The following is a 24,446-nucleotide window of genomic DNA, read 5'->3' as shown; positions in this document are numbered from 1 at the left end:
ATTACAATTTAATAGCACAAATAACAATAGCTGTCAGAGGAAATGGGTCTATTATATAAGCTAATAAATTGCATAATTATTTGACTGTTTTAATGTCTCATCAAGGATTGCCTGCAGTATTTCAACAATGCTTAACATGTATTTTGAGATCAATTTTATGCTTTTTGCAAACTGGAAAACAATATGTATTGAGATTCAAACAAAATATCAGAACAGGATAACAAATTATAAAAATTTATGGATTATCAAATGTAAATAGAGAAATAGAATAATATAAGATACACAAGCAAAAACCTTCAGTGAAACACACAAGTGAAGTTTTGATAAGCCCTATTGTATGACTTTATTCTGTAATATTTGTTTTTCCCTGAACATACATATATTGAAGGAGATTTACTATTCAAAATCTTAGAATACTAGGACAAATGGAGCCTACAAAACTGGGGTACATGATTTGCATTAAATTTGTCAATAGTTTTAGACACTTTTCAAAACTTTTTGTGACCTGTCCAGCAAGGGGGCATGGTTTTCTTCAAAGGTGACACAGCTTTTTAGAAAAAGCGGGATGGCTTAGATACAACAGCATGCACCAACAAAATTGGTGCATTTCTTAGAATAAACTAAGCTAAGAAACAGGTGGTTTAAAGGTGCACCACATGTATCATTCAGCATCAGATGCAGTGCTAATTCTGAAGCAATTTAAAACTGTCTGTCTAAGTTCACAATGTCTTGCATTTAGACAGTATTAGTAAATATGCCCCATTGTGTCGTTCTCTGTAGATGGTGCAATTGGGAACATTTCAACATACTTTTTTGTTAACTCTATGATATAATAATCAACACAATTTGCTGCAAACTTTACACTTTGAGAATTGATTCTGCCATCTTTAAGTGCAGTTTCATGTTTCATAAATTCTGCCACATGTTAGGGTCTGTAATTGTAGTCAACTGCAACTCAAAGATCCTTCATGGTTTTAGATAACTCAAATGACATGCTATATAAACTTATGATAATCTAAGTTTTGTTTAGACCTGTGGGAGGTCTGGGTATTTCAGCTATGGTTCATACCCTATAAACCATATGAGCAGCACTGTGGCTCAGTGATTAGCCCTGGTGGCTTGCTGGGGTCCTAGGTTTGAATCTAAGTGCAATGCCTTCATGGAGTTTGTATGTTTTCCATGTGTTTGCTTGGGTTACCTCTGGGTACTTTGGCTTCCTCCCACACTCATAAGACATAGTGTAGTAAGGGATCTTAGATTGTGAGCACCCTTGTAGACAGCAAGCAATGAAAAGTGTTGTAGAATATGTCAGTGCTATATAAGTGAATAAAATAATTACCCTAAAATGAAGCCATACTTTGCCGATGTTAAACCAATGGATCCATATTTTCCCCATATAAGACAATGGGGCTGAACTAAGAATTAGCATTTTAGCTTCCACTGTTTTATATTTAGGGAAGCGTGAACCTAATAGATAATTGAAATTTTTATATATTTACACATCTATATTCTACATAAATTAGAATCACTTCACACAGTGAACCATCACATTTCCATTTAGGAAGAATCTATATCTGCTACTTAGTATAGACAGCTGTAGTTATGGTGATTTTTCTTCACTGTAAAATTAATTTAATCTATACAATAAGGGGACTTGATGTTTCACTGCACTGTCACTACAATATATAACATAAGACACATGACATGGCTTTTAACAAAATGCCAAAACCATCAATATTTTAAAAACAGCAACATAAAATAAAAATGTTATATGGACAGTTTTTGTCACTCCATAGGTTTCATACCATGTTGTTAAACCATTTTGTGCTCAACATTGACTGATCAAGTCAATTACAGCAAAGACTCTCATCTTCTATCTTTAAAGTCACGGACGATACCTAAAGATCTATGTCATTCTAGAAATGTTATCTTTAGCTAAAAGAACCACCATGCAGAATAGATTGCCATTTAAAACCTGTGTGGCTGTATAAAACCAGATGCTTGAGATAACATTGGTTTTAAATAGACATTACTACAAATGATGCTAGGTTAAAAAAAAGGATAGAATATGCAAACATGTTTGATTTCATAAGTCTCTGTATACATATATATATATATATATATATATATATATATGCAACAACATTGCTATCTATGAATATTCATCTAAACTAAAGTTGTTGCCTTTTTTAACTTACAACATCCCAAATAATGCGCGTGATTTCAACTAAATACTCTCCTATGTGATTTTAAGCATCAGATCAGTTACACAAAAATGTTGAAAACATAAAGCAAAAAAAAAAAAAAGCAATACCAATTATGCGGGGGGTGGTATTTTTTCAATTTTTTTAATTGAAAAGCTTTTTCAATGGAAAAATTTAGATTTTTTTAACTTAATTTTTAATTTTGTGTAATTTTTTTAATATATATATTTTTTTAAACATTTTACTTATACCACAAGGGGACTTTAACAGGTAATCTTTTGATGGTTTCTATAATAAATTTGTACTGCTTATGGAGTATAATGTATTGTACTGTCAGTGCTATTTTGCTCATCAGCAGGCTGTTAGAAGGGCAAAGCCTTCTAGAAATACACTATGGTGATATACCAGAAAAAAAGTAGGATGGGTGGGGTGCTGTTCCTCAGGAGTTAAATTACTGAGTTAAATGCAATTGTCAATTTTTTTCTTGCTAAAAACATATGCATTAAAATCCTTGTGCAACATGTTTTTAAATGGGTCCCCCCTTCATTATCAAGCATGGTGCTTCGGCAGGTCTGGGCAGAGACTTGTGCAGTTTTTAGACTAGGCCATCATAAAAAGGCAGCAGCCTAGCCTAAGTAAAAAGGAATGTAGGTGGTCACTAAATGGTTAAAATGTATAAAATGAAATAAAGAATAGCTCAATTGACTATATTATGATAAGAAATCCACTAGATTTATAAAATTACTCATGGATTTACCTATAATATTATCACACAATGAGGTTCCTACTACCTTCCTCATAAGACAATGCAACACCTGGGAGTGAAGTAGAGAGGCAAGACAGGATCAGGTCTGCTCCATTGGATCAGGCTGTGCATTACATTCAAATTAATAAAGAATAATCTGGGGGGGTGGCCAGCAGCCAAGATGGCTAGATGTGTCTGAGCAGAGCTTCCCTGCCGCCACAGCACTGCGGGATAAATCCTGACTGTCACCTGCATCTATCAAGGCAGAAAACCCCCTGAAAGTGCTCTGACACTAGCTGACAGAGTGTGAGCCACAGCAGAGACCGCCCGACTCACCCTGCAGAAGTCAGGTGGGAATGGTGAGAACGCCAGCCGCATGTGCGCCCGTATATATCCCCAGTAAGAAACATACTCGGCGCTGTGTCGCCTCGATTAAGGTGAAAGGAATAGGGAGAGGAGCCGAAGCGGGCAGAGAGAGGAAGGGGTGCAGGAGATATAGTGCACCCGCCGACTTTCCCGCCAGTCAGCCATATTGCCAGCCGCTGACCAGCACAAGGGAAACAGAGGGAGCGCCTGAGCAGCTCAGCACCCAGGCATAGAGGAGATTCCAGAACCCCGCGGGGTATAAGGGGAGAATATTGCCAGCACTTCCTACTGTAAAAACCCTACAATCCTGAAACAGGGACTAAAAGGCAGCTCAGAAAAAAACCCTGCACGCCTCCCTGGCAGCTCACATTGCAGCAAAAAGGCCTATAAAGAGGCACAAACGTGGGGAACAACTCCAATTTAGATACATTAACCCCTCAAATAACAGAATAATGGGGCCACAAAAAACACAAAGTGCTGCAGATAAGCTGAAAGAATTTGACAGACAACCAGAAGAGGCCTTGCGTTTCCCCTCTACTGCAGCAAAATATTCACACTAGAGCTAGTACCGCACCAGACAATGCATTCCCTGCCACGGCATCTGAGGAGGCTCTAGATGAATTCACCCTTAAACAAGTGACAGCACAGGTCCTAGAAGCCATCACCGCCTGCAAGATGTCTCTAATAGGAAAACTAGATGAGGTCAAAATCGACCTAGGCCTCCTGCGGCAAGATATGCATAACCTGCAAGACAGAGTTCAACACACCGAAGAGCGTATATCCCGAATAGAGGATGCCACGGCCAATGTTCCCAGGTCCTTGCCTGAGCTCAACACTAAAGCAAAACTCTGGAGACAAAAAGCAGACGACTTGGAAAACAGGATCCGTAGAAACAACATAAGAATTATCGGTTTACCCGAAAAAGCAGAGAGCCGTACACCGGACGAGTTCATAGAGAACTGGATAAAATAACTTTTCCCAGATGCAAACTTCTCTATGGCCTTCACGGTGGAAAGAGCTCATAGAGTACCAGCAAGACTGCCACCACCTGGAGCCCCACCTCGACCCATGTTTGCAAGGTTTCTCAAATGCAAAGATAGAGAAATACCATTTTGGCCATTTTGGCCTTAGCCAGAAGACGACAGGAAATAAAATACGACAACAACAAAGTCTCCATCTTCCCAGATTTTTTCATGGAACTGCAGAAACAGCTCGCCACCTTCATGGACATCAATCGGTAGCTGAGAGAGCCAACGTACCCTACTCCATGGGCTACCCAGCAAAACTAAGAATAAGATACAGGGATCGAGCGGTCTTCTTTACCTCTGCTGGAGAAGTCAATGAGTGGCTAGCCCTACAGAGAAGATCACCAAGACGATGAAGTTCCTGAAACCATCTGCAAAGGGCCCCCAGATGACGCCAGTGGGCTGGCTAGGCTAAGTTGATATGCGTAAAACATTGTTATATGTACAGTAGCTTCTGGTTTAGGCGTATATATGTTTCATTTAAGTATTTAGAGCCACATTCACTATAATTCTGTGCTTAGATAGAAAATTATGGCAGTTGTTGTAGCCGGCATGCCTCTGTCAAACCATCACCAAAGACAGAGGTCTCCCAGTTTTACTGGCCCAGAATCTGGAATGTGGACAGCTACACCAGACACAACACCTAAGCTACAAATTTTGCATTGTTAAGACTTAAAGTTTTCGTTGTCTAGTTGTTACTGTTAGCATGTTATGGCTAACCAAACAAACCTGCTCAGAATTACCATAGCCATTGCAGTATGCTCAACTCCTGAGATTACCTACAGGCCCAGGATTTCATGGCTGAGTTGAAAATTCTTTCATGGAATGTCAGGGGATTAGGAACTCCACAAAAATGGTGCATACTTTTATCAGAAATACCAGCCCACATATATTGTGTCTTCAAGAGACACACCTCACGCCAAATACCTCTCTGGGGCTAAAGAAACCGTGGGTACAGTGGTTCGCACACTCCTATACACCTCTTCCTTCTCCTCAAGGGGGGGTGTCCCGATTAGTACATAAACAGCTAAGATGGGAGGCAAAAGAGCTGGCTATTGATACGGAAGGCAGATATGTCTTTATACACGCTCTTATCGACAATGTACATTATGTTTTACTAGGCATTTATAATCCTCCCCCCGGATCCATGCAGATTTTAAATCTAGCAGTCACCTTTGCAGCTGCGTATCCACACACTAAAATAATTTGCATGGGAGACTTAAATATGATGTTAGATTCCTTGCTGGATCACCTTAATGATGTGGCAAGCCTATCCAATACAGGGAACCCCTCACAGCCCAGCAGATTCTTAACAGAGTTTTGGTGGCTCGATCTCTGGAGGTCTAGATATCTCAGGTCTAGAGTTTACTCATGTCACAGTAGCAGTCAGTACTCCCTAACCAAGATAGACTATATACTAGGTAATGAATCTCTGCTGTTACACTTGAGGTCCATAATATACTTGCACCGGGGAATCTCAGATCACTCGCCAATACTTGGCACACTAATTCGCAGTGTCCCCCCAGTCATATACAGACTGAACATGCAACCATTCTGGCTGAACCTTTATGGGCTCATCAGATGGGATATCATATCATATACAAGAGTTCCTTAAACACACAAAAATGAATCCAATATTGGACTGGTGTGGGACACTCTAAAAGCATTTCTGCGTGGTAACTGCATTCTAATATTTCCTACATTAAAAGAGATACTAAAAGATCATAGCTGGAGCTGGAGTCCTGGTGCACCACACTGGAACAACAATATATTATTCACCCCACTAACGCCAACATAAATAATTGGCTGCAGGCGGGATGACAATATCTAACAATACTTAAAGAAAAGTGGACAGGAAACTGTTCTTTTTTAAGCAAACTGCCTTCGAGCTGGGAAATCAATCAATCAACTGGCCCAGTTGATCTGACATGATTCGCAATCTACAGCGATTTTAGCAATTAGAGACCACACGGGACAAGGACTTAGAACCCAAGAAACTATTCTTCATGCCTTCACACACTTCTATCGTGACTTATACAGATCCAATATAAAGGGTTTCTGAAACAGAGATAGCCACAGATCTGGAAAATATTTCCTTCCCTAAACTCACTACATCTCAAAGTACCCAATTAGATCAACCTATATGCTTGGAGGAGATACTGCAGGCTATAGCAGATCTTAACAATGGGAAATCCTCAGGTGCAGACGGGCTCCCCAAAGAAGTTTATGCTAGGTATTCAGAGGTGTTAGCTCCCTAACTGCTGACCACTTTCCACTCGGCTTTGGAGACGGGACACCTACCGGAATCACTTAGGCAAGCCATAGTAGTACTTTTTTCTTAAACCCAACAAAGATCCTCTTGACTGCGGATCCTATAGACTAGGATCCCATAGCACTGCTAAATGTGGATTATAAAATCCTAACCAAAATTTTAGCCACTCGCCTTAACCGAGTAATCCTCTTATTGGTTCATGAGTAGTGATGAGCGGCAGGGGCAATATTCGAATTTGCCATATTTCGTGAATATTTTGTAGAATATTCGTCATATATTCGCAAATTCGCAAATTCGAGATTATATTCTTGATTGCGAAAATCGGCAATGTAATATTCTTGTAATGCACGCAAAATACCGGGGTGGGTCACTTATGCTACATTTTTCAAGCTGGTATAAGTTTTCTAAGACTAGAGAAAATGGTTGACATGGCAGAACATTACAATAACTTTATATGCAGATAGAGTGCTTGCAAATTTTCAGCATTTAATGATGCGCATATTTTTTCTTAATACGTGCAACTTGTATAGTAAGGGGAAGGCAACTTTTATATTGGTTTCTAGGGATGTTGCTAAGCTGTGACAAAGCCTTCTCATTGGCCTACAAGCTAGAAGAAGGGATGATCACCTGATGTGTACTGTGTTCGAAAAAACGTCATTACGTCATTACGAATATATAGCACCATATTCAAAATATTCTCGAATTCTCAAAGTGCGGATATTCACAAAAAAATTTGCTTTTCGAATATTCGCTCTTAGCACTATTCACGAGGACCAGACAGGCTTCATGCCTGGGAAATCCGCCAAAGAGAACAAAAGAAAGGTACAGGTGGTGACACAGCTGGGACATTCTATGAACGCAGACTGGGCACTAGCCTCACTGGATGCAGCCAAAGCGTTTGATTCCATAGAATGATAGAATGGTGATATCTGATTGGAGGCTTTGGATTTGGACCTCAGTTCCTCAGATGGTTCAGCATCCTGTACAACAAGCCGATAAGTAAGCTATTGGTCAACTGAGAACTGTCGAACAGCTTCCCCCTTCATAGAAAGATAAGACAGGGCTTCCCCTTGGCCATTAGGGTGAGAAGCAATAATAATATAACCAGAGTAACCATGGGGGAGAGGGAGATTCATATAGGATCATACACCGATGACATGATTCTATATCTGTCATCATCTGACTCGTCTTTCAATAATGCTGTGAACCTGATAGACGAATTTGGGAATTACTCAGGCCTAAGAATTAATTGGGGGAAATCAGTGTACATGCCACTGGGCAGGGCAGAATGGAGTGGACCCTCTCAAGTTTCTCAGCTGAAAGTGGTAGACTCCTTCAAATACCTAGGCGTCAATATCACCAAGCGACCCGGGAACTGTCAATATACTTCCATTAATCGAACGGAATAAATGTAAAAACTGGAAATAGTTATCTATCTCGGTGGCAGGACGTATTAACCTAGTGAAAATTATTATACTCCCAAAAGTGCTGTATGCTGCTCAGCACTCTGAGATGCATGTACCCAAATACATTTTCAAAGAATTAGATGCCATAACTAGGATATTTTTATGGAGCAGATCCTGAGCTAAATTCAGTCATAGATAAGAGTAATCAAAACCCAGGGCCCCAAAGGATTAGTATCAGCAATTTATTCACATTTAATTCAAGCAAAGATTAGTGCAGAACCCCTCCCAGTAATTGGCAAATGGAAGAAGGATACCCACACTTACAAATTAATATATAACTGATTTATTAGAATCGCATTTACAAGTATCACCCGCAATATATAATCAAATAATTCAACTTTATATCAATAATCAATCACATCTAACACCAACTAAGATGTACAGAATGGGTAGGGTGGCATCTACAGCATGTCCGAGGTGTGGGGAACAGGAGGCAGACTTTTGGCACATAATCTGGAGCTGCAACCCGATAGCCACATACTGGAGGGAGGTGACGGATCTTTTCTCCTCACTACTGCCGGTTTGGGTGCCCTTTACTCCTGAGGCTACATAGTACTAGTATATAAACATCACAACAAACCACAAAAATTTTACAAAGTGTGGGGCCTATGGTGTGGAGCAGCACAAACTATGTACGTGACCTCGAGACTACGGCAAGCAATATCAACAGCTCGAGGAGGCATGGCTCAGTGTGTGTAGTGGGAAACCTGTAAACATCAAAATCGTTATATTTTAAATGCCAAAATAAAGAGTGGGTAGCATTGCATTGGCTAGTTAGAGGCATCGTTAAAACAGTAACTGTATTATTATTACTCAGTTTCATGTATAATGAAATTTGGACCATAAAGGTCTTGGACCTTCCATGAATACTTTGTATTTGACAACACAAGTGTATGATGATGTTGTATTCCCATTTCTGTTAATAAAGACAGTTTAAAAAAAAAAAGAAAAAGAATAATCCATATAGCTTCTCTACCAATGTATAGTCCACCAGGGAGTTATTCTGATTGCCTGATTGGAGTCGGGAAGGAATTTTTTATTTTCCTAAAGTGGGGAAAATTGGCTTCTACCTCACAGGAATTTTTTTTTTTTTTTGCCTTCCTCTGGATAAACTTGCAGGATAACTGGATGGACAAATGTCTTTTTTCGGCCTTATGTACTATGTTACTATGTTACTATGTTACAATTATTGTGTATGCCTGCCCAGTCTTCTATTTTAATGGAATAATCAACATCGGTGAAGCCCAATGGACTGTGAAGTGAAGTTGCAGTTTTCACCCTTGAAAGTATAACTATTGGGGCATTAGCATGGATGTTATCCTGTTTTTTCATTAATATAGTGGAAATAGGCTCACTGTGTATCCTCATGGAATAAAAACCAGAGTCTATAGATTCATAGTTTTACAGAGCAATATGCACTATTCAGATTATGGAGAACTGAGATTAAAATAATCTCTGTGATGTTGAGCTAAAGATTTACCCTCCATTGTTACTTGTGCTAAACCAACTGTCTTGTCCAGATGTCTCAGAAATGCAACCTAAGCTTACAGAATTTCAATTTACATCAGACTCCCACAATTAGCAAAATGTCTAGATGTGTTTGATTCAATAGAGGTCATATTAATGAAAATAGAATCCAGAATAGATATTAAGATTTGTGTATTGCAGAAGAACTGATCTTTTTGCATATTACTAGCTAGTATTGATAACATTTAACCTGTAACACTATTTGTCTGTCCAATAGTTTCTTTGTATTCATTCACTGTTGTATAGGTGCATCATAGTGGCTCAGTGGTTTGCACTGTTGCTTTGCAGCGCTAGGGTCCTAGATTTAGAATCTAACCATGAATAACATCTGAAGGCATTTTGTATGTTCTATTCATATTGTTACATTGTTATATTACATACAGTTGTTACCTCCAGTTAATCTAGTTTTCTCCCACAGTCCAAAAACATATAGGTAGGTTAATTCAGAATACAGTTTGTGATCCCCAATGGGGACCAATTTGCGTGATGACAATCTCAAAGCAGAGCTTCAGAATATGTTAGAGCTATACAAATTAATACAGTAAATAGGTAAGTTAGAGCAGATATAACATCCTGAAGGGCAGTCACTCATACATCTACAGTTTTAAGGGGCTCCTGGGAATGATTTAAAAAGGCTGTCAGCAACCTTTCCTAGAATGTGACTTGCAGAGCTGCCTGGGGTTGATGGGGCAGGGCTTCCCTGCACACTGCACTGCTCTACAATGGATGATAATGACATGATCCTGCCTACATTATGCCATCCTTGCTGAGAAGCCTGACAGGAGCGCTCACTAATGTAGAGATTATACAAAAGCCAGAGAGCAATATGAGGTGAGGCCCTGTCTACCCCAACCCCTCCGACAGCTTAGGAAGTGGTGGCAACAAGTCCTGCTCACATTCTTGGACAGTTCTGCTGGTGGCATTCCAGGAGAACTTGTTACAACAAATGATTGTTGCACAATGTGAAGTTGCTGTAGGTAGGGTTCAAACCCCTGTCTTCAGTAATAGATACTAGTGATGGACAAAAATCTGCTGGAAAGATGTGCGAATGCTATCAAATGTTCGCGAACAGCAAGTTCGCGGCAGGCCCCATTCTTTTTAATCACGGGCAAACCTGAAAAACCTTCAGGTCATATTTGCAGTCACCAAATACTTACTAGAAGTGCACAAATCCTCCCACAACATGGACAATGACATACCAGAGGGGGATCAATGGCAAAAAAATATATTTTTATCAGAGGCCATTTTTATGCGTCTTAAAGGGAAACTCTCAAAAATGTGCCCTGCTGGAGCCTAGAAAAGTTTTATTTTAGGCCACGGGAGTACAGGCCCAAAAATTTTTACATTCACCGAACACAAAACATCAAGTGATTATGTGGCTGGAGGTACATTAGGCGGTCACCGTATAACAATTTTAATGTTGGCCAGTTAGATTACAGGCCCCAAAAATTATGCATTCACCATACAGAAAAGATCAAGTGATTATGTGGCTGGAGGTATATCACACCTCTACCTCAATCAGTTTTTTTGGGGGGCAACTTGTATATCTCAGTTGCAATTAATTGTTCCAATAGAGTTTGTCCTTCTGTAAAGCTGAGGTATCTCAGCAGAACTGCACACAAATGCTGCACAATACAAATGCACTATATAGAAATTATATTATAGGTATATCCTTAATCAGTTTTTTGGGGGGTCAACAGGTATATCACACCAGTTGCAATTAGTTATTCAAATAGCGTTTATCCCTCTGTATACCTGCAGTATTGCAGCAGAACCGCACGCAACTGCTGCACAATACAAATGCACTATAATATACTTTCTATGTTAGAAAGTATATTATAAGTATATCACACCCCTCAGTATATCACACCTATTGATAGCACACCTAGACAAGTCCTTAAATGACTTTTGTGGCCCTATTAACTAGCGTTTGGTGTCCCTAACAGTCTGTCCCTGCTCCACACAGCAACCTCTCCCTACACTGGCAAAAGACTGAATGTAAAATGCCGGCCAGATCGGGTTTATTTATAGGGTAGGGGCTGTGTCCATGTGCTGAAACGTCCCGTCCCACCTGATGGATGTGTCATGCGTCAAAGTTCGGCACAATGCAAAAGAATATGGCGCTGGCGAGCATCGTCATATGTTTGCATGTTCGGCGAATTGTGAACGAGCAAAGTTCGCCGCAAAACGACCGCTGATCGAACCACAAGGCCATCTCTAATAGATTTAACCACAGTTTGTAGATTTAAATTTTGAAGGTTGAGATTTTTCATTCAACATACGGCAATTCATGTGTGTTACGCTTCGGCACGTAGGCCTTCCTCAGACACTATGCCGCAGGTGTGGAAGAGGAAAATTAAGAATGGAAGACCCAATGTTCATAATATGTCTGAACACATGTGAGGGAAATGGCATCTAATGGCATTCCAGGAGAACCACTTTAAGATGGATGCCCATTGTTATGTTTGTTCCTAATTAAGCTTCTATAAGGTGCCACTTACATGAAGTGCGCCATGTTATACATGGTGTGATGCACCTGATCTAATAGTATATACCTTACCAATAGGCTGCTGGTTAGTATGTTGCACTGCACATAATTATATTACTGGAACCTTTAGAAAGCCTAATACTCAGCTTGCAATTGTAATTTGGATTAGCAATATCCCTTGAGTCATAGCTGTGTGACTGACCTTAAGAATAATGTGCTCACTTTCTTATATAGCATGCTCCTGCTGGGATTCAGTGTTTGTGCTCCAAGAACTAGTGGCAAAAGGTCATGCCAATCATATGTGTTAATTCAAAGGCAATAGATGTTTCAAAGAACCCAAGTGAACATTCTCATTAAAATCCATTTTTATATTCATGTATAGTCACTATGATGAGGTTTTATTACTGTAAGTTTGTTTGAGGTTAGTTTTTAGACTGAAGGTGCTATGTACACCTGCAGCAAAGTTATGAAAATGGCGCACAGTAATAATACATTTGGAGCAAATTCAGTTGTGCCTATCTCAATAAAAGCACACATGGGGGATGCCTGGTGTGGAGTTATGACATTTTTAGGGCTTTCTAAAAAGTTGTACTTCATAAATGTGACACAAAAGTGATCTATTCTGAAATTCTGACCAAATTTTCACTCCAAATCTGTAGGTGGTCCTGGATGGCATAGTGCCTAAAAAGTTGCAAATATTTTGTGCAAGTGACCCCTGAAAGTTTCCAAGCCCCTAACTGAGACTTTTTGAAGCCAGAATTCTGGCATTCTGGGCTGCATAAATTCCCCTTAAAGGGGTTCATCGGGAACCTATCCTAATCACACAGCAGGACAAGTTACTTCACAACACTCAGCTAAAGAACTGCCTCATCCTGCTCTCTGCTCTGCTTGTCAGGAATTATCATAATAAATACAGTTTAATATGATCTATGTCTGATGAATGTCTGTAGAAATGGAGTTCATGAGGAGACATTAAGTACAGAAAGGACAGACTGTGGTAAGATGGGGTTGTGATAATGGAGACTGCATACAAGTGCTGCTGTTCATCAGCCTCATCCCACCTACTCTCCATACTTCATGTCTCCTCCTGAACTCCATTTCTACAGAGATTCAGCTGAAGATCTTATCAGCTGTATTCAGGCTCATAATACCTGACAAGCAGAGCAGAGAGGAGGATGAGGCAGCTCTTTACCTCAGTGTTCTGAAGAAACATGTCCTCTTGTGGGATTAGAGCAGGTTTTGTGTGTACTAATAGAATGGCAGCAATTTTATTTCTCCTAATGATTGCTCAAGAGACTAAACGAGCCATAATGACTAGTGAAAGGCATTTGGGAACATATTTATAATAAAGTAATATTTAAGTATTTTTATTTTCTTAATTCCTGGAGAACCCTGGAGTTTCTCTGCTCATTTGCATAGCCATTGATTGCAAATTGATTTGCCACAAATCCAAATTTCCTGGTGCTTCGTGGTAATGAATCACTTTTTCCTGAAATGGCGGTAAAAAACAAAAAAATACATACTCACCTTATCTATTTGCTCGTAGAGAGGCTTTTGTGGCCACCTTGATTGAAGAAAATGGGCCAAATGTCATGCGCACTGACGTGATGATGTCACCACATCAGCGTGCGCGAGATTTGGCATGTTTTATTCAATTAAGCGGCGTCTCTGCAAGGCATGAATTTTTTTTATTTTTAACACCTCATTAACCCCTGAAAGGCCTCAACGTGACTGTTAGGCTCCATTCACATGTCCGTAACGTGTTTTGCGGATCCAAAAAACACGGACAGCGGCAATGTGCGTTCCGCATTTTGCGGACCGCACATTGCTGGCACTAATATAATATGCCTATTCTTGCCTGCTACTGGCATCGTATATCCTCATACAAATTCATTATTTGTGTGCATCAGAGTGCTGTTTACACCGCACAAATCGACAATTGAGGTGTCCACATCTCAGATCATACATGATGAACAAGCATTTTTCTAATTCATTAAATGACCGGCAGCATTTATATACTGTCAGATTATCAGGAACCTTTTGTTTCCCCGATAATCTGCCTGACAATTCCGCAAGACTTTAAATGCATCTAAAGTCTTGGCCACATATGGCAGCCTTTTTCTTTTGGGTATTTTGGTGCAAAGTCATGTTACATGCAGATATTGTAATTCAACTGCTCCCAGTTTCACCCTGTGCATTTCATAAATCTGCTATAAAAATATTGTCACGACCCTTGGTCATGGTCGTGACTCCTTGGGAGCCGCATGCAGTTATCCGCGGTCTGGTGTTGTCGCAACCGCAGCTGGGGGCACTTAGTGGTTTGCCTCAGGTGCGGTTGCCGCGAATAACAGGCATGCGTGCGGTTGCCCTTGGCAACGTGTTTTGGTGTGCATGTCCTTCGTCTGTGTTTGTGTGCACTTCCTGGTTTGTTTGTTGTGCACAAGGTTGTATTGGTTGTATGCACTTGGACACCTCCTTTCACCTGCGGTTGTCCACGGCAACGTCTGGTGTTGTGCATGTGGTGGCAGGGTCTCTGCCTGCTGGTTGTTCTGCAGGACACGGTTGCCACGCATGCCGTTGCCAGCGGTGACAGGTGAGTGAGTGTGTGTGCTATTCCCCTTATATGTGTGTTTTCCCTTCTGTGTGCTGGAAGGGTTAACTTCCTTCCCAGTGTGTGTGATGTCACTGGGTGTGGTTGACTGGTGGGTGTGGCCTTTCGGCCTATATAGCCTGAGACTCCTGCAGGCTTCAGTAGGTTGCTCTCAGCCATGCTGGCTGGAGCAGCCTCCTGTCTCCTCCATCTGCCTGGTGAGGACCATCCTTCTGGTCATACTGTCACGGCTGGCGGTGGGGGAAACCCCCAGCCGTGCGGTACCCGTAGATGTTGGGTCGCTGCAAGGCCAGGACCACAGGATCAGGGAGCAGGTCACCTCCTAAAGTCTCCCTGATCTGACCCTAACTCCTAACCTGCATGGGCCGACCTTTAGGGTAGGAGGACCCATGCGCTGGAACCTCGGGTCCCTACTATCCCTCCGCAGGTCCCTAGGCTAGGAGCTGGATAGACTACCTGTTCCTCCAGAACACGGAGGAACAGGAGCCTAGAAAGGCCAAGCTGGTAAATAAGGGGAAACCAATACACCTTATGGCAGTGGCAGGTATGTGGAACTACTACCTCACCTACCTGCCATAAACACACAGCCCGGAACCCATGCAAAAGTGCTGTCTGTCTAACAACCACAGAAAAGACAACAGCACACAACATACATCACACGGGGAACCAGGGAACCATAAGGTGCAACAAACCAGCAACCACATACACATAAACATAACATCAGACAAGGTAACAAAGGTTTTACTAACAAGGTTTTATGACCAGAAGGATGGTCCTCACCAGGCAGATGGAGGAGACAGGAGGCTGCTCCAGCCAGCATGGCTGAGAGCAACCTACTGAAGCCTGCAGGAGTCTCAGGCTATATAGGCCGAAAGGCCACACCCACCAGTCAACCACACCCAGTGACATCACACACACTGGGAAGGAAGTTAACCCTTCCAGCACACAGAAGGGAAAACACACATATAAGGGGAATAGCACACACACTCACTCACCTGTCACCGCTGGCAACGGCATGCGTGGCAACCGTGTCCTGCAGAACAACCAGCAGGCAGAGACCCTGCCACCACATGCACAACACCAGACGTTGCCGTGGACAACCGCAGGTGAAAGGAGGTGTCCAAGTGCATACAACCAATACAACCTTGTGCACAACAAACAAACCAGGAAGTGCACACAAACACAGACGAAGGACATGCACACCAAAACACGTTGCCAAGGGCAACCGCACGCATGCCTGTTATTCGCGGCAACCGCACCTGAGGCAAACCACTAAGTGCCCCCAGCTGCGGTTGCGACAACACCAGACCGCGGATAACTGCATGCGGCTCCCAAGGAGTCACGACCATGACCAAGGGTCGTGACAAATATGTAGCATTTCTTCAGCAGAATGAGAATTCTGCAGATTTTCAAATCTACACCATGCTTTATTTTTCTGCACAGACTTTTTTATGTTATACAGTATGCGGATAGTATTTTGCAAATCCCATAAACAGATATTACACTGCAAATTGCTGAAACTATTCATTATGTGTAAATGACTGCATGTGCAGTACAGCAGATCAGGGGATGCTAGTCATCCTATTTAATCACATCCTATGCTCACATCTTGAGTATGAATCCTAGATCTACCGATTGCTGAGCCTAGAGAGTTCCAGCAAGTAGCGGAAAAATTTGGGAAAAAAACTCCATGTATTAGAGAGAAAGAAAGAAAGATCACAAATCTGCATGGCTGAGCATTAGAGTCAGTAAGGTATCATGCTACATAAGCTATTTAGACTTTACTTCGGTAAGCAGAATACTGTTAATATACCTTTCACACTTGGACACTACTTGGCCAGTCGTATCTTAAAGCCTATATACCTTAAGTGTGAATTACAAGCACAATTGCAAAAGTGAAATTGCCAGTTATAGATACAAGAAATGTCTTGAGAAAGTGTTGGATAATTTCCATCCTTCCTCAAATCCATACAAAACCATCTGAGGAGATTCACACTGTATACAGTGGAAACTGCATATGTTTCTGCAATCCTTGGATGTACTACAATTCCCATGTGCCTTTGTATAGAGATGTTTATTCTGCTATCTCTGGCCTGGTTACTGACACCATCTGCCAGCCATTGAACTCCTACACGGCCTGCCTTGCATCCATACAAACACAACATAACGGGCACCCCAACTACCATCAGGCAGGAGCCCCAGAATTAGGGTGTTCCCTGGGGGAAGAAACTGTGCACCTTCCTTTTACTGCATGACCCTAGGGAGCAACAGTGTGAAGAAAGCCACTGTAGTTGACTGTAGTAGCCAGAGCCACTACCACTAACGTCCTCCGCTCCTGTTCCTCCTGGGCTCACTTCACATGTGTTATAAAAGCATATGTTACATTATTAACTCCACTAACATGCTTCAGACCCCATGCTATTCCTATTAGCTGTAGGCAATAACCAAACACTTCAATAATTCATTTCCCATAGTGTCCAAATAATACATTGTAAAATATGCTAATAAACTTTCTTATTGCAGTATTTCCAGAATACATAAACTGGGCATAGTTGTATGATTGGCAGCAGTATTGTTGCGCTTTACACATTATATATTTTAATCTTATGCATAATATAGAAATATTCATGCCTTAACCAACACTGGTTTCTATGGAAACATATTAAATATGTGTAATATAGTTTGTGATTTATAATGTACGCAGTGCTGTTTTTTGCATTAGATTATGCTGCTAAATGGAATAATAAAATGACATCAAATCTACTACTGTACATTCTCTCATATATGAGATATAACTTTAGCCTTGCTCTGTGGAATTCTTCTGTAAAAATAATGCTAAATTTTAAAAAGATGCTCATAGAATTTGTTTTGTGTAAATTCTACATACAATAATTATACTCGTGAATACAGTCACAGCTGAAAGGGCCCATTTTGGGGTCTGATACAAAACATTAATGACACTGTTTGGCAAGATTAATTTTGAATATATTTTGCTGAATAGGTCGAATAGATTTAAAAAAAAAAGAAGCATCTTTATTTTTCCTCTGATCCCCCCCAGTCACTGCTTTTCCAAAGCTTACCAATCCCATCTTGGTCTACTCTTCCTGGTCCCAACTTGACACATAGGAAATGGCAGGAGATGCTTTCTCAGCTAATCACTGGCTGTAGTGGTGATCTGCCTCAGCCAGTGATTTCCTCTAAGTCAAGCCAGGACTAGGAAGAAGAGAACGTCAGAGACCCATTAAATGGCAGAGGCAGAGGGTGAACCCATGCTGCTCCATATATTTAAAAAAATGACCACAAGAGACAACACCTTTAAAATATTAATTCCAGTAAAAAAACTTTTTTTTTAGATTACAGTGTTAAAAAGATAGCACTTGCAGTTTTTGATGTATAGTTTTGGATTGCAGTTTTTGAGCCAAAGCTCAACTTTTGACCTTAACTCAAAAAAAGTATAAAAACTGCACCAAAATCTGCCACAAAAGTACAAGATTTCCCCGTGGAACCTGAGATATCAGTTCCCAAATCTAATGCTATACTCCTGAGTGATTTCCTCTGATGGTGCTGGCGAGATGTTTTTCTTTCTTGGGAGATAACGCTTTGCATATACTATTGTTGTCAAGTATAGTGTTGTTGTGACACCATCACATACATTATTGTCCCATCACATACATTATTGTTTCCATGCATACACAAATAACTAGTGATTTGGATCAACAGTATGGTTAGAAATGGCATATCCGTCAGAAGGCTCATACATAGTCTGTTTTTACTTCTGTTTATCTAGAGTAAGGAAACACAAAACTTTTTTGAAACAATGTCACCTTTATCCCAATGACAGAAGGGAACAGTCAAAGGCAAATACTTGGCTGTACTTCCTAACACACTAATGCTATCCAATCCTGATAACCAGAGACATCATTTCCAAACTTCTTCTGGCAGAGAATGTAATAGTTTTACTGCCCGATATATTTCTTGCCACAGGGAAAGATTAAAATGCAGTCATGAGAATAAAGCATGACAGAAGAAACATTTTCTAAGCTGATATCCAAAGGATGTATTTCTTGTTACATTTAACAAAACTAATTATCTTTTAAAGATATTTGCATTTTTAAAAGTAAAGTAAACTTGATGTGTGTCTGATTCGATCAAATTGATCATTCGATTCATTCCTAAATCGATTTGACCCAAATCGAAAGTGCTTCAACCCTGAATAATTGTGGATGACATTCTGTTTCTCTTACATGCACAGTCTACAGATGTTTTATGAATGTTGTAGAAAAACAGACTTCATGTATATGTTCTTCTGTTTGTATTTGAGCCTATGACTCAAGTGCTGTGTGACAACAATCCAAACCACTGAGCCCACTGTATTGCCCCAAGCTTCCATGTTTTTCCATAGCCAATAAGTATAGGCTCACAGGTAATTTGCATTACAATACAACTATATTTTTTTTTTTTGTTTTATGCTCTACAAGACCCATCATTACTCTTTCTGCTTCTACTACTACTACTGATAATAATAGTGTTACATTGATTATACAATACTTAATAAGAACATTTATACTGTGTATAGATATTTATTTTTTTGTATTACCATTCTCCCCATCAGACTTCCGCTCATGGTCAGTATCCGTTAGCGAAAGCGCAGAGTTGGCTCTACTTGACAAGCAGGAACTGTGCTCTGACTTCATCTCCCTCATCCACATTCTGAGAGCACGGTCTGGTGATGTGGCGCCTTCAGTCTCGGTATCCACATCAGAACCCATCTCTAGTGGGTAGGTATGCTGTCCACCCGTGTGTAGGTTGGTCTGATAGGCAGAGCATATAATGTTGCGGAGACTCACAGTATTCCAATCTCTGAAAGAAACAGTGAAATGAAATAGAGACCAAGTTGGTGAATTGTTTTACTTACTTACTTAAATTTGGTGGGGCATCCAGCTATAGGAAGAGTTCTGGTTGTTTCAAAGTTCTTCCATTTAAGAATTATGGATTTCACTTTGTTCTTGAGAATATTCAGAGAAGAACATCTTTTCAGCCTTCTGAAAATCTATGCCTCTATACAATCTTGTCCCGAGATCTACACACAGTTCTTTACTCCTTGTGGCTTGATTTTTGCTCTGATACGCATTGTCAACTGTTAGACCTTATACAGTATAGACAGGGATATGTATTTCCAAATCATGTCCAGTCAACTTAATTTACCATAGGTAGAATCTAACTAATGTGTTGAAACATCCCAAAGGTGATCAAGAGAATTGGGGGAGTGGCTAAATCTCAAATGTCATATCAAGGGCCTGAACACTTATATCCATTAGTTTTTCCTCTTTTATAAATTTGCAAACAATTCTAAAATTCAGTTTTCACTTCTTCATTATGGGGTATTGAGTGCAGAATGATGAGGACATATTTTTATTTTTTTATTTTAGCAGAAGGCTGCAACATAACACAATATGAAAAAGTCATAGGTTCTTAAGACTTTCAGAATGTATGGTAAGTAGTGTTGAGCGAGCATGCTCAGCCGATTTGCTGTTAATACAATGAAAGTCAATGAGAGAACCGAGCATCAAACCAGGCACCCCCTGCTCTGAAGAAAAGACTAATGGTCTTGTCATAAGACTATGAAACCAATAAATGGCACTGTTCATGAATAGTGTAGATCAGTGTTTCCCAACCAGCGTGCCTCCAGCTGTTGCAAAACTACAACTCCCAGCATTCCTTGACAGCCTTTGGCTGTGCGGGCATGCTGGGAGTTGTAGTTTTGCAACAGCTGGAGACGCACTGGTTGGGAAACACTGGTGTAGATCACACATTTTCCATGCAAATGGGTTTTCAGCTAAAAAACAAGGCAGATTCTGCTCATTTGCATTTCTTTCCCATATGCCCATGTTTATGCAAATTAGTTTTTACATGACAAAACTGTATAGAAAGGTTATTGAATATTATGTTAGGACAATCAGAAACTTTTTGTCACCCTTATGATATTGATCTAGGTGTGCAGGTCCACCCAAGCCATCCAACATATGTGAAGCAACTTTGAGGCTTACTGGCTCTCAGTCAGATGAGAGCTGGTTTGGAATGTCTCATAGTGCATAAGGCTGCCATTTTAAAGTATGCTGACTAAGCCTGTTATCTGTCTCTTGGATAGATTGATGGCTTGCACATACCTGGCTTTGGCATATAGCCTTTGTGTGTTTATCTATTGTATGTCGTAGATAATAGGAGTCCAAGACGCATCCAGCTATCCTCTTAATGCTGTTTACAAACCATTTTGATGGGGTTTCCATCAATTTTTAACCTCTTTTTGCGAACCAGACACCCCTCTTCTCTTCCAAGCAGGGGGTTCCTGGGGTTCTGCCATTGACTTCCATGTTCTCAGTGCTCTGTAGCTCACACGAGCATACCAATGTGTTCGCCCAGAGCACACGAGCACTTTGGTGCTCGATCAACACTAATAGTAAGTTATTGATACTATTTACATTATTTTTGTGATTGTCATTAGAGTCAGAGAATCGAATCCAACAAAGTGGATCATTATCATTATTTTAAATACCTATGATTTTAAAATCCATTTTTACTGATCTTTATTACAGTATGCTTTCAATCACTTTTTTTTTTTTTACTGTATGACTAATTTATTTAATATGTTTGTACTTTTATATGCAAGTAGCAGGGAAGTTGGATGTTCTTTTCATATATTTTGTCTGTACACACTAATCTGCTGACATTGCAACTGTATTGAAAAATGTAGTCCACCACGCTTTATGCAAAAAAGGTATGCTGCCACTATATATGTTACCTTTTTTAATGGTTGTCATGGCAGATGTGTTAAACTGTTTAGGAATTTTTAGGAATACAGTGAACATATCTGGATTATGTGTTCAGGGAGATCATCTCAAATGGTTCTGCTGAACATAATCACTAATGGGAAGGGGGATCAAAAAGCTTGTACGGTATGTAATATAACATAATAATTGCACTTGTGCAAGAAAATGCAAGAATGAAAATCTGCTTATGCAAGAATAATAATCTTCCATAAGGACAGAAAAAAATCAAGACTTACGCTGAGATATTATGAAAAATAACACACTATAATATGCGACACATGTTTTATGCAAAATTGATTTTTTCATCTTAAAAACATTATTCACAGGCATAATTAAAGGACATAATTTCGGTTTTTAACTATGACAGATTCCACTCGTGCTATGCCTCTAACTAATATAAATCGCTTGCATTTACAACTGAGAATTAATAATCGGGAAATTATGGCATAGTTCAATATGCGTAGAAAATCAGACATTATAACTCTACTTATACAAAGCTTCTGCCTGTCTTATGTGTTAAATTCATCTCCACTAGCTAGGTTTGCAGTTCAGCTTGTATAAGTATAGTGTATTTACTTGGACATTTATGAAATTACAGTACATTCCAAAAGTTTTTTGTTTTTTCATCAATGTACCTGTATGAGGGCATATTCTCTGCAGGACAAGTTATAGTTTTAATGCACCATTTTGGGTACATATGATCGTTGATTAACACCAGCTATCTAACTTAACCCCCTTTGTTTACATCAGTAAAAATGCGTATTGGTGGTCACTAGTGGCAAATTTACTATGTGTGACTTTTGCATAAATTGCACCAAAAGTCGCAACTTACACCATGCAAACCAACCTTTTACTCTTACACGTACAGGTGTAAATCACATGGCACCCTCTCGAAATATATTATTAAGGAGACCCTTTTCATAAATTTGGCATAGGCACACAAAGGAAATACAGACTTATAACTGACACAAAACAACCACACACGATAAATGTCCCCCTTAATATTTAGGAGCTCTAATCTGCATGCATAATTTTGCAAATCTTGGATTATTAGAACTCACACCTTTTTATAATTAGCTTAGACATGTGACACATTTCCAATTAATTTTTTGTCTTCTTGCCTAATTTTACGTAACGTATATAATAAATAGTACAAGTGGAAATATTCACTGATTATAGTACTCAATGGCATATTTTCAACCATTGATGTTGGAGACTGTATCTGATGGGAATTGCATCTTATTTATTAAAAGGTGCTTTTAAAGTTGTCTGATTGTTTCAATTTCCCTTTAGGAGTGAGAAGAGAAATCCCTCAAATTTTTGTGCCAATTTGGAGAAATGTTAGATGGAACTTTTCAACCTGTGCAATTTCTGCCAACATCAGGCATAAACTGACTAATATAGGCAGGCTAATAGGTTTGTGAGTTCCAATGTTTGTAACACTACTTCAATTATTTAGTGTTGTATTAACGATTTCAATACTAGGTCATTTACTCCACTTCCTGACAATGCAGATTTTCCCCTTTTTTACCAATACATAAGTCTTTGAAAGCTATCATTTTTCTCTCATTCAGTTATGTAAATACGTTTTGCACCATTTTTCACTGATAAATGGGGCTATATTTTATTTAAGTTCAATAAGTTTTTATTGTCAGAATAAAAGTGTCAATTGCACAAGGTACAGAATGCAAGTTGCATATGATTCACGGACATTATACATAATACATAATATTCCGATTTTCCTGTTTTACAGAATAGTACAGAAAAGATGCAAGAATACCTGAGTAATAAATGTTCGATATAGACCGTAAATGTGAACATAGGTATAGAAGCATAAAAAAAAATGAAAAGTTAACAACATTCCGAGCTTGTGACATTAATATACCATCAGTAAGTGTGCAAATTGTAGCTGAGACTAACACTACTGCGTGATAGCTGAGGATAACTATCCTATGACTTTACGCTTCATCTTAACTTATGTTTTCTTGACCCTGTTGGCCCTCTATTGACTTCCTCCATTTAGATGGGTTGCCGAGCTCACACGTTTCCAAGCTTCCCCAATTTGACAAGTGTGGGCAACCCGGAAAGATTGATGTGCGATAATGTATTGTACGATATTGTAGTATTGACTGCGTTGATAGTCTCTTGCAGCCCAGGGGTATTAGTGCTTTTCCAGTTTCTCGCGATTGCCAGTCTTGTAGAAACTAGCATGTGTAAAACGCTGGTCCTAACTTTGGCTGGCAACTTGTCTAAACCTATCAACAATAGCGCCAGGGCTGGATCAAGAGGGACAGTATGACCGACCACCCTCGATATCTTATTAAATATTTGGGACCATAGAGAAGTGATTTTCGGGCAGGCCTAGAATATATGTAGCATCGAGCCCCTGTGTCCGCATTCCCTCCAGCAATCTGATTTCGAGTTTGGGTAAATAGCATGTAGCCTAACTGGAGTATAGTACCACCTTAGAGTCATTTTCAGATGCGACTCTAGGTGAGAGACACATTTTAGGGTGGAAATAGCTAATTTATTTGCGGTATCCCATTGGGTCAGGGTGAAGGATTGTCCGAGCTCAGCCTCCCATGCCAACAGAGGAGCAGTTTTGAGAAAACGGTCTCTTGCCCCTAGGAACATATATACTGGCCTGAGCCCCTTCGAGACTAAACCCACAATCGACCAGTGTGATAGCAGTTGGAGGTTACTGCTAACTTTGAAGGAGGGGTTATTACACAGCACATGCCTTATTTTTAGGTAAGAAAATGCCTCCTGCTGAGGGATATTACTAGAGCGTTTAACCTCTTTGAAGGACTTTAGACTCGAGTCCGTTAAGAGGTCCGCCAGAGTGTTAATGCCGCAGTCTTTCCAAACATTAATATTCAAATCTGGAACCAAATGTTGGAGAGACTCCAGTGGGA

The 24,446-nt window shown here is 40.0% G+C and overlaps 1 protein-coding gene across 3 annotated transcripts in view; it reads right to left on the bottom strand.

The window, feature by feature from the left end:
- Positions 1-24,446, bottom strand: part of TENM1 (teneurin transmembrane protein 1) — a 766,344-nt gene that overhangs the window by 571,000 nt on the left and 170,898 nt on the right. For all 3 annotated transcript variants that reach the window (XM_044305876.1, XM_044305878.1, XM_044305877.1), the window contains exon 5: positions 3,666-3,699. In XM_044305876.1, the coding sequence (XP_044161811.1) occupies positions 3,666-3,699 (34 nt within the window). The remainder of the gene's footprint in view (positions 1-3,665; positions 3,700-24,446) is intronic.

This window comes from Bufo gargarizans, chromosome 9 (assembly GCF_014858855.1).
Source record: "Bufo gargarizans isolate SCDJY-AF-19 chromosome 9, ASM1485885v1, whole genome shotgun sequence".
Lineage (NCBI taxonomy): Eukaryota > Metazoa > Chordata > Amphibia > Anura > Bufonidae > Bufo > Bufo gargarizans.
This window is presented reverse-complemented; position numbering and strand designations above follow the sequence as displayed.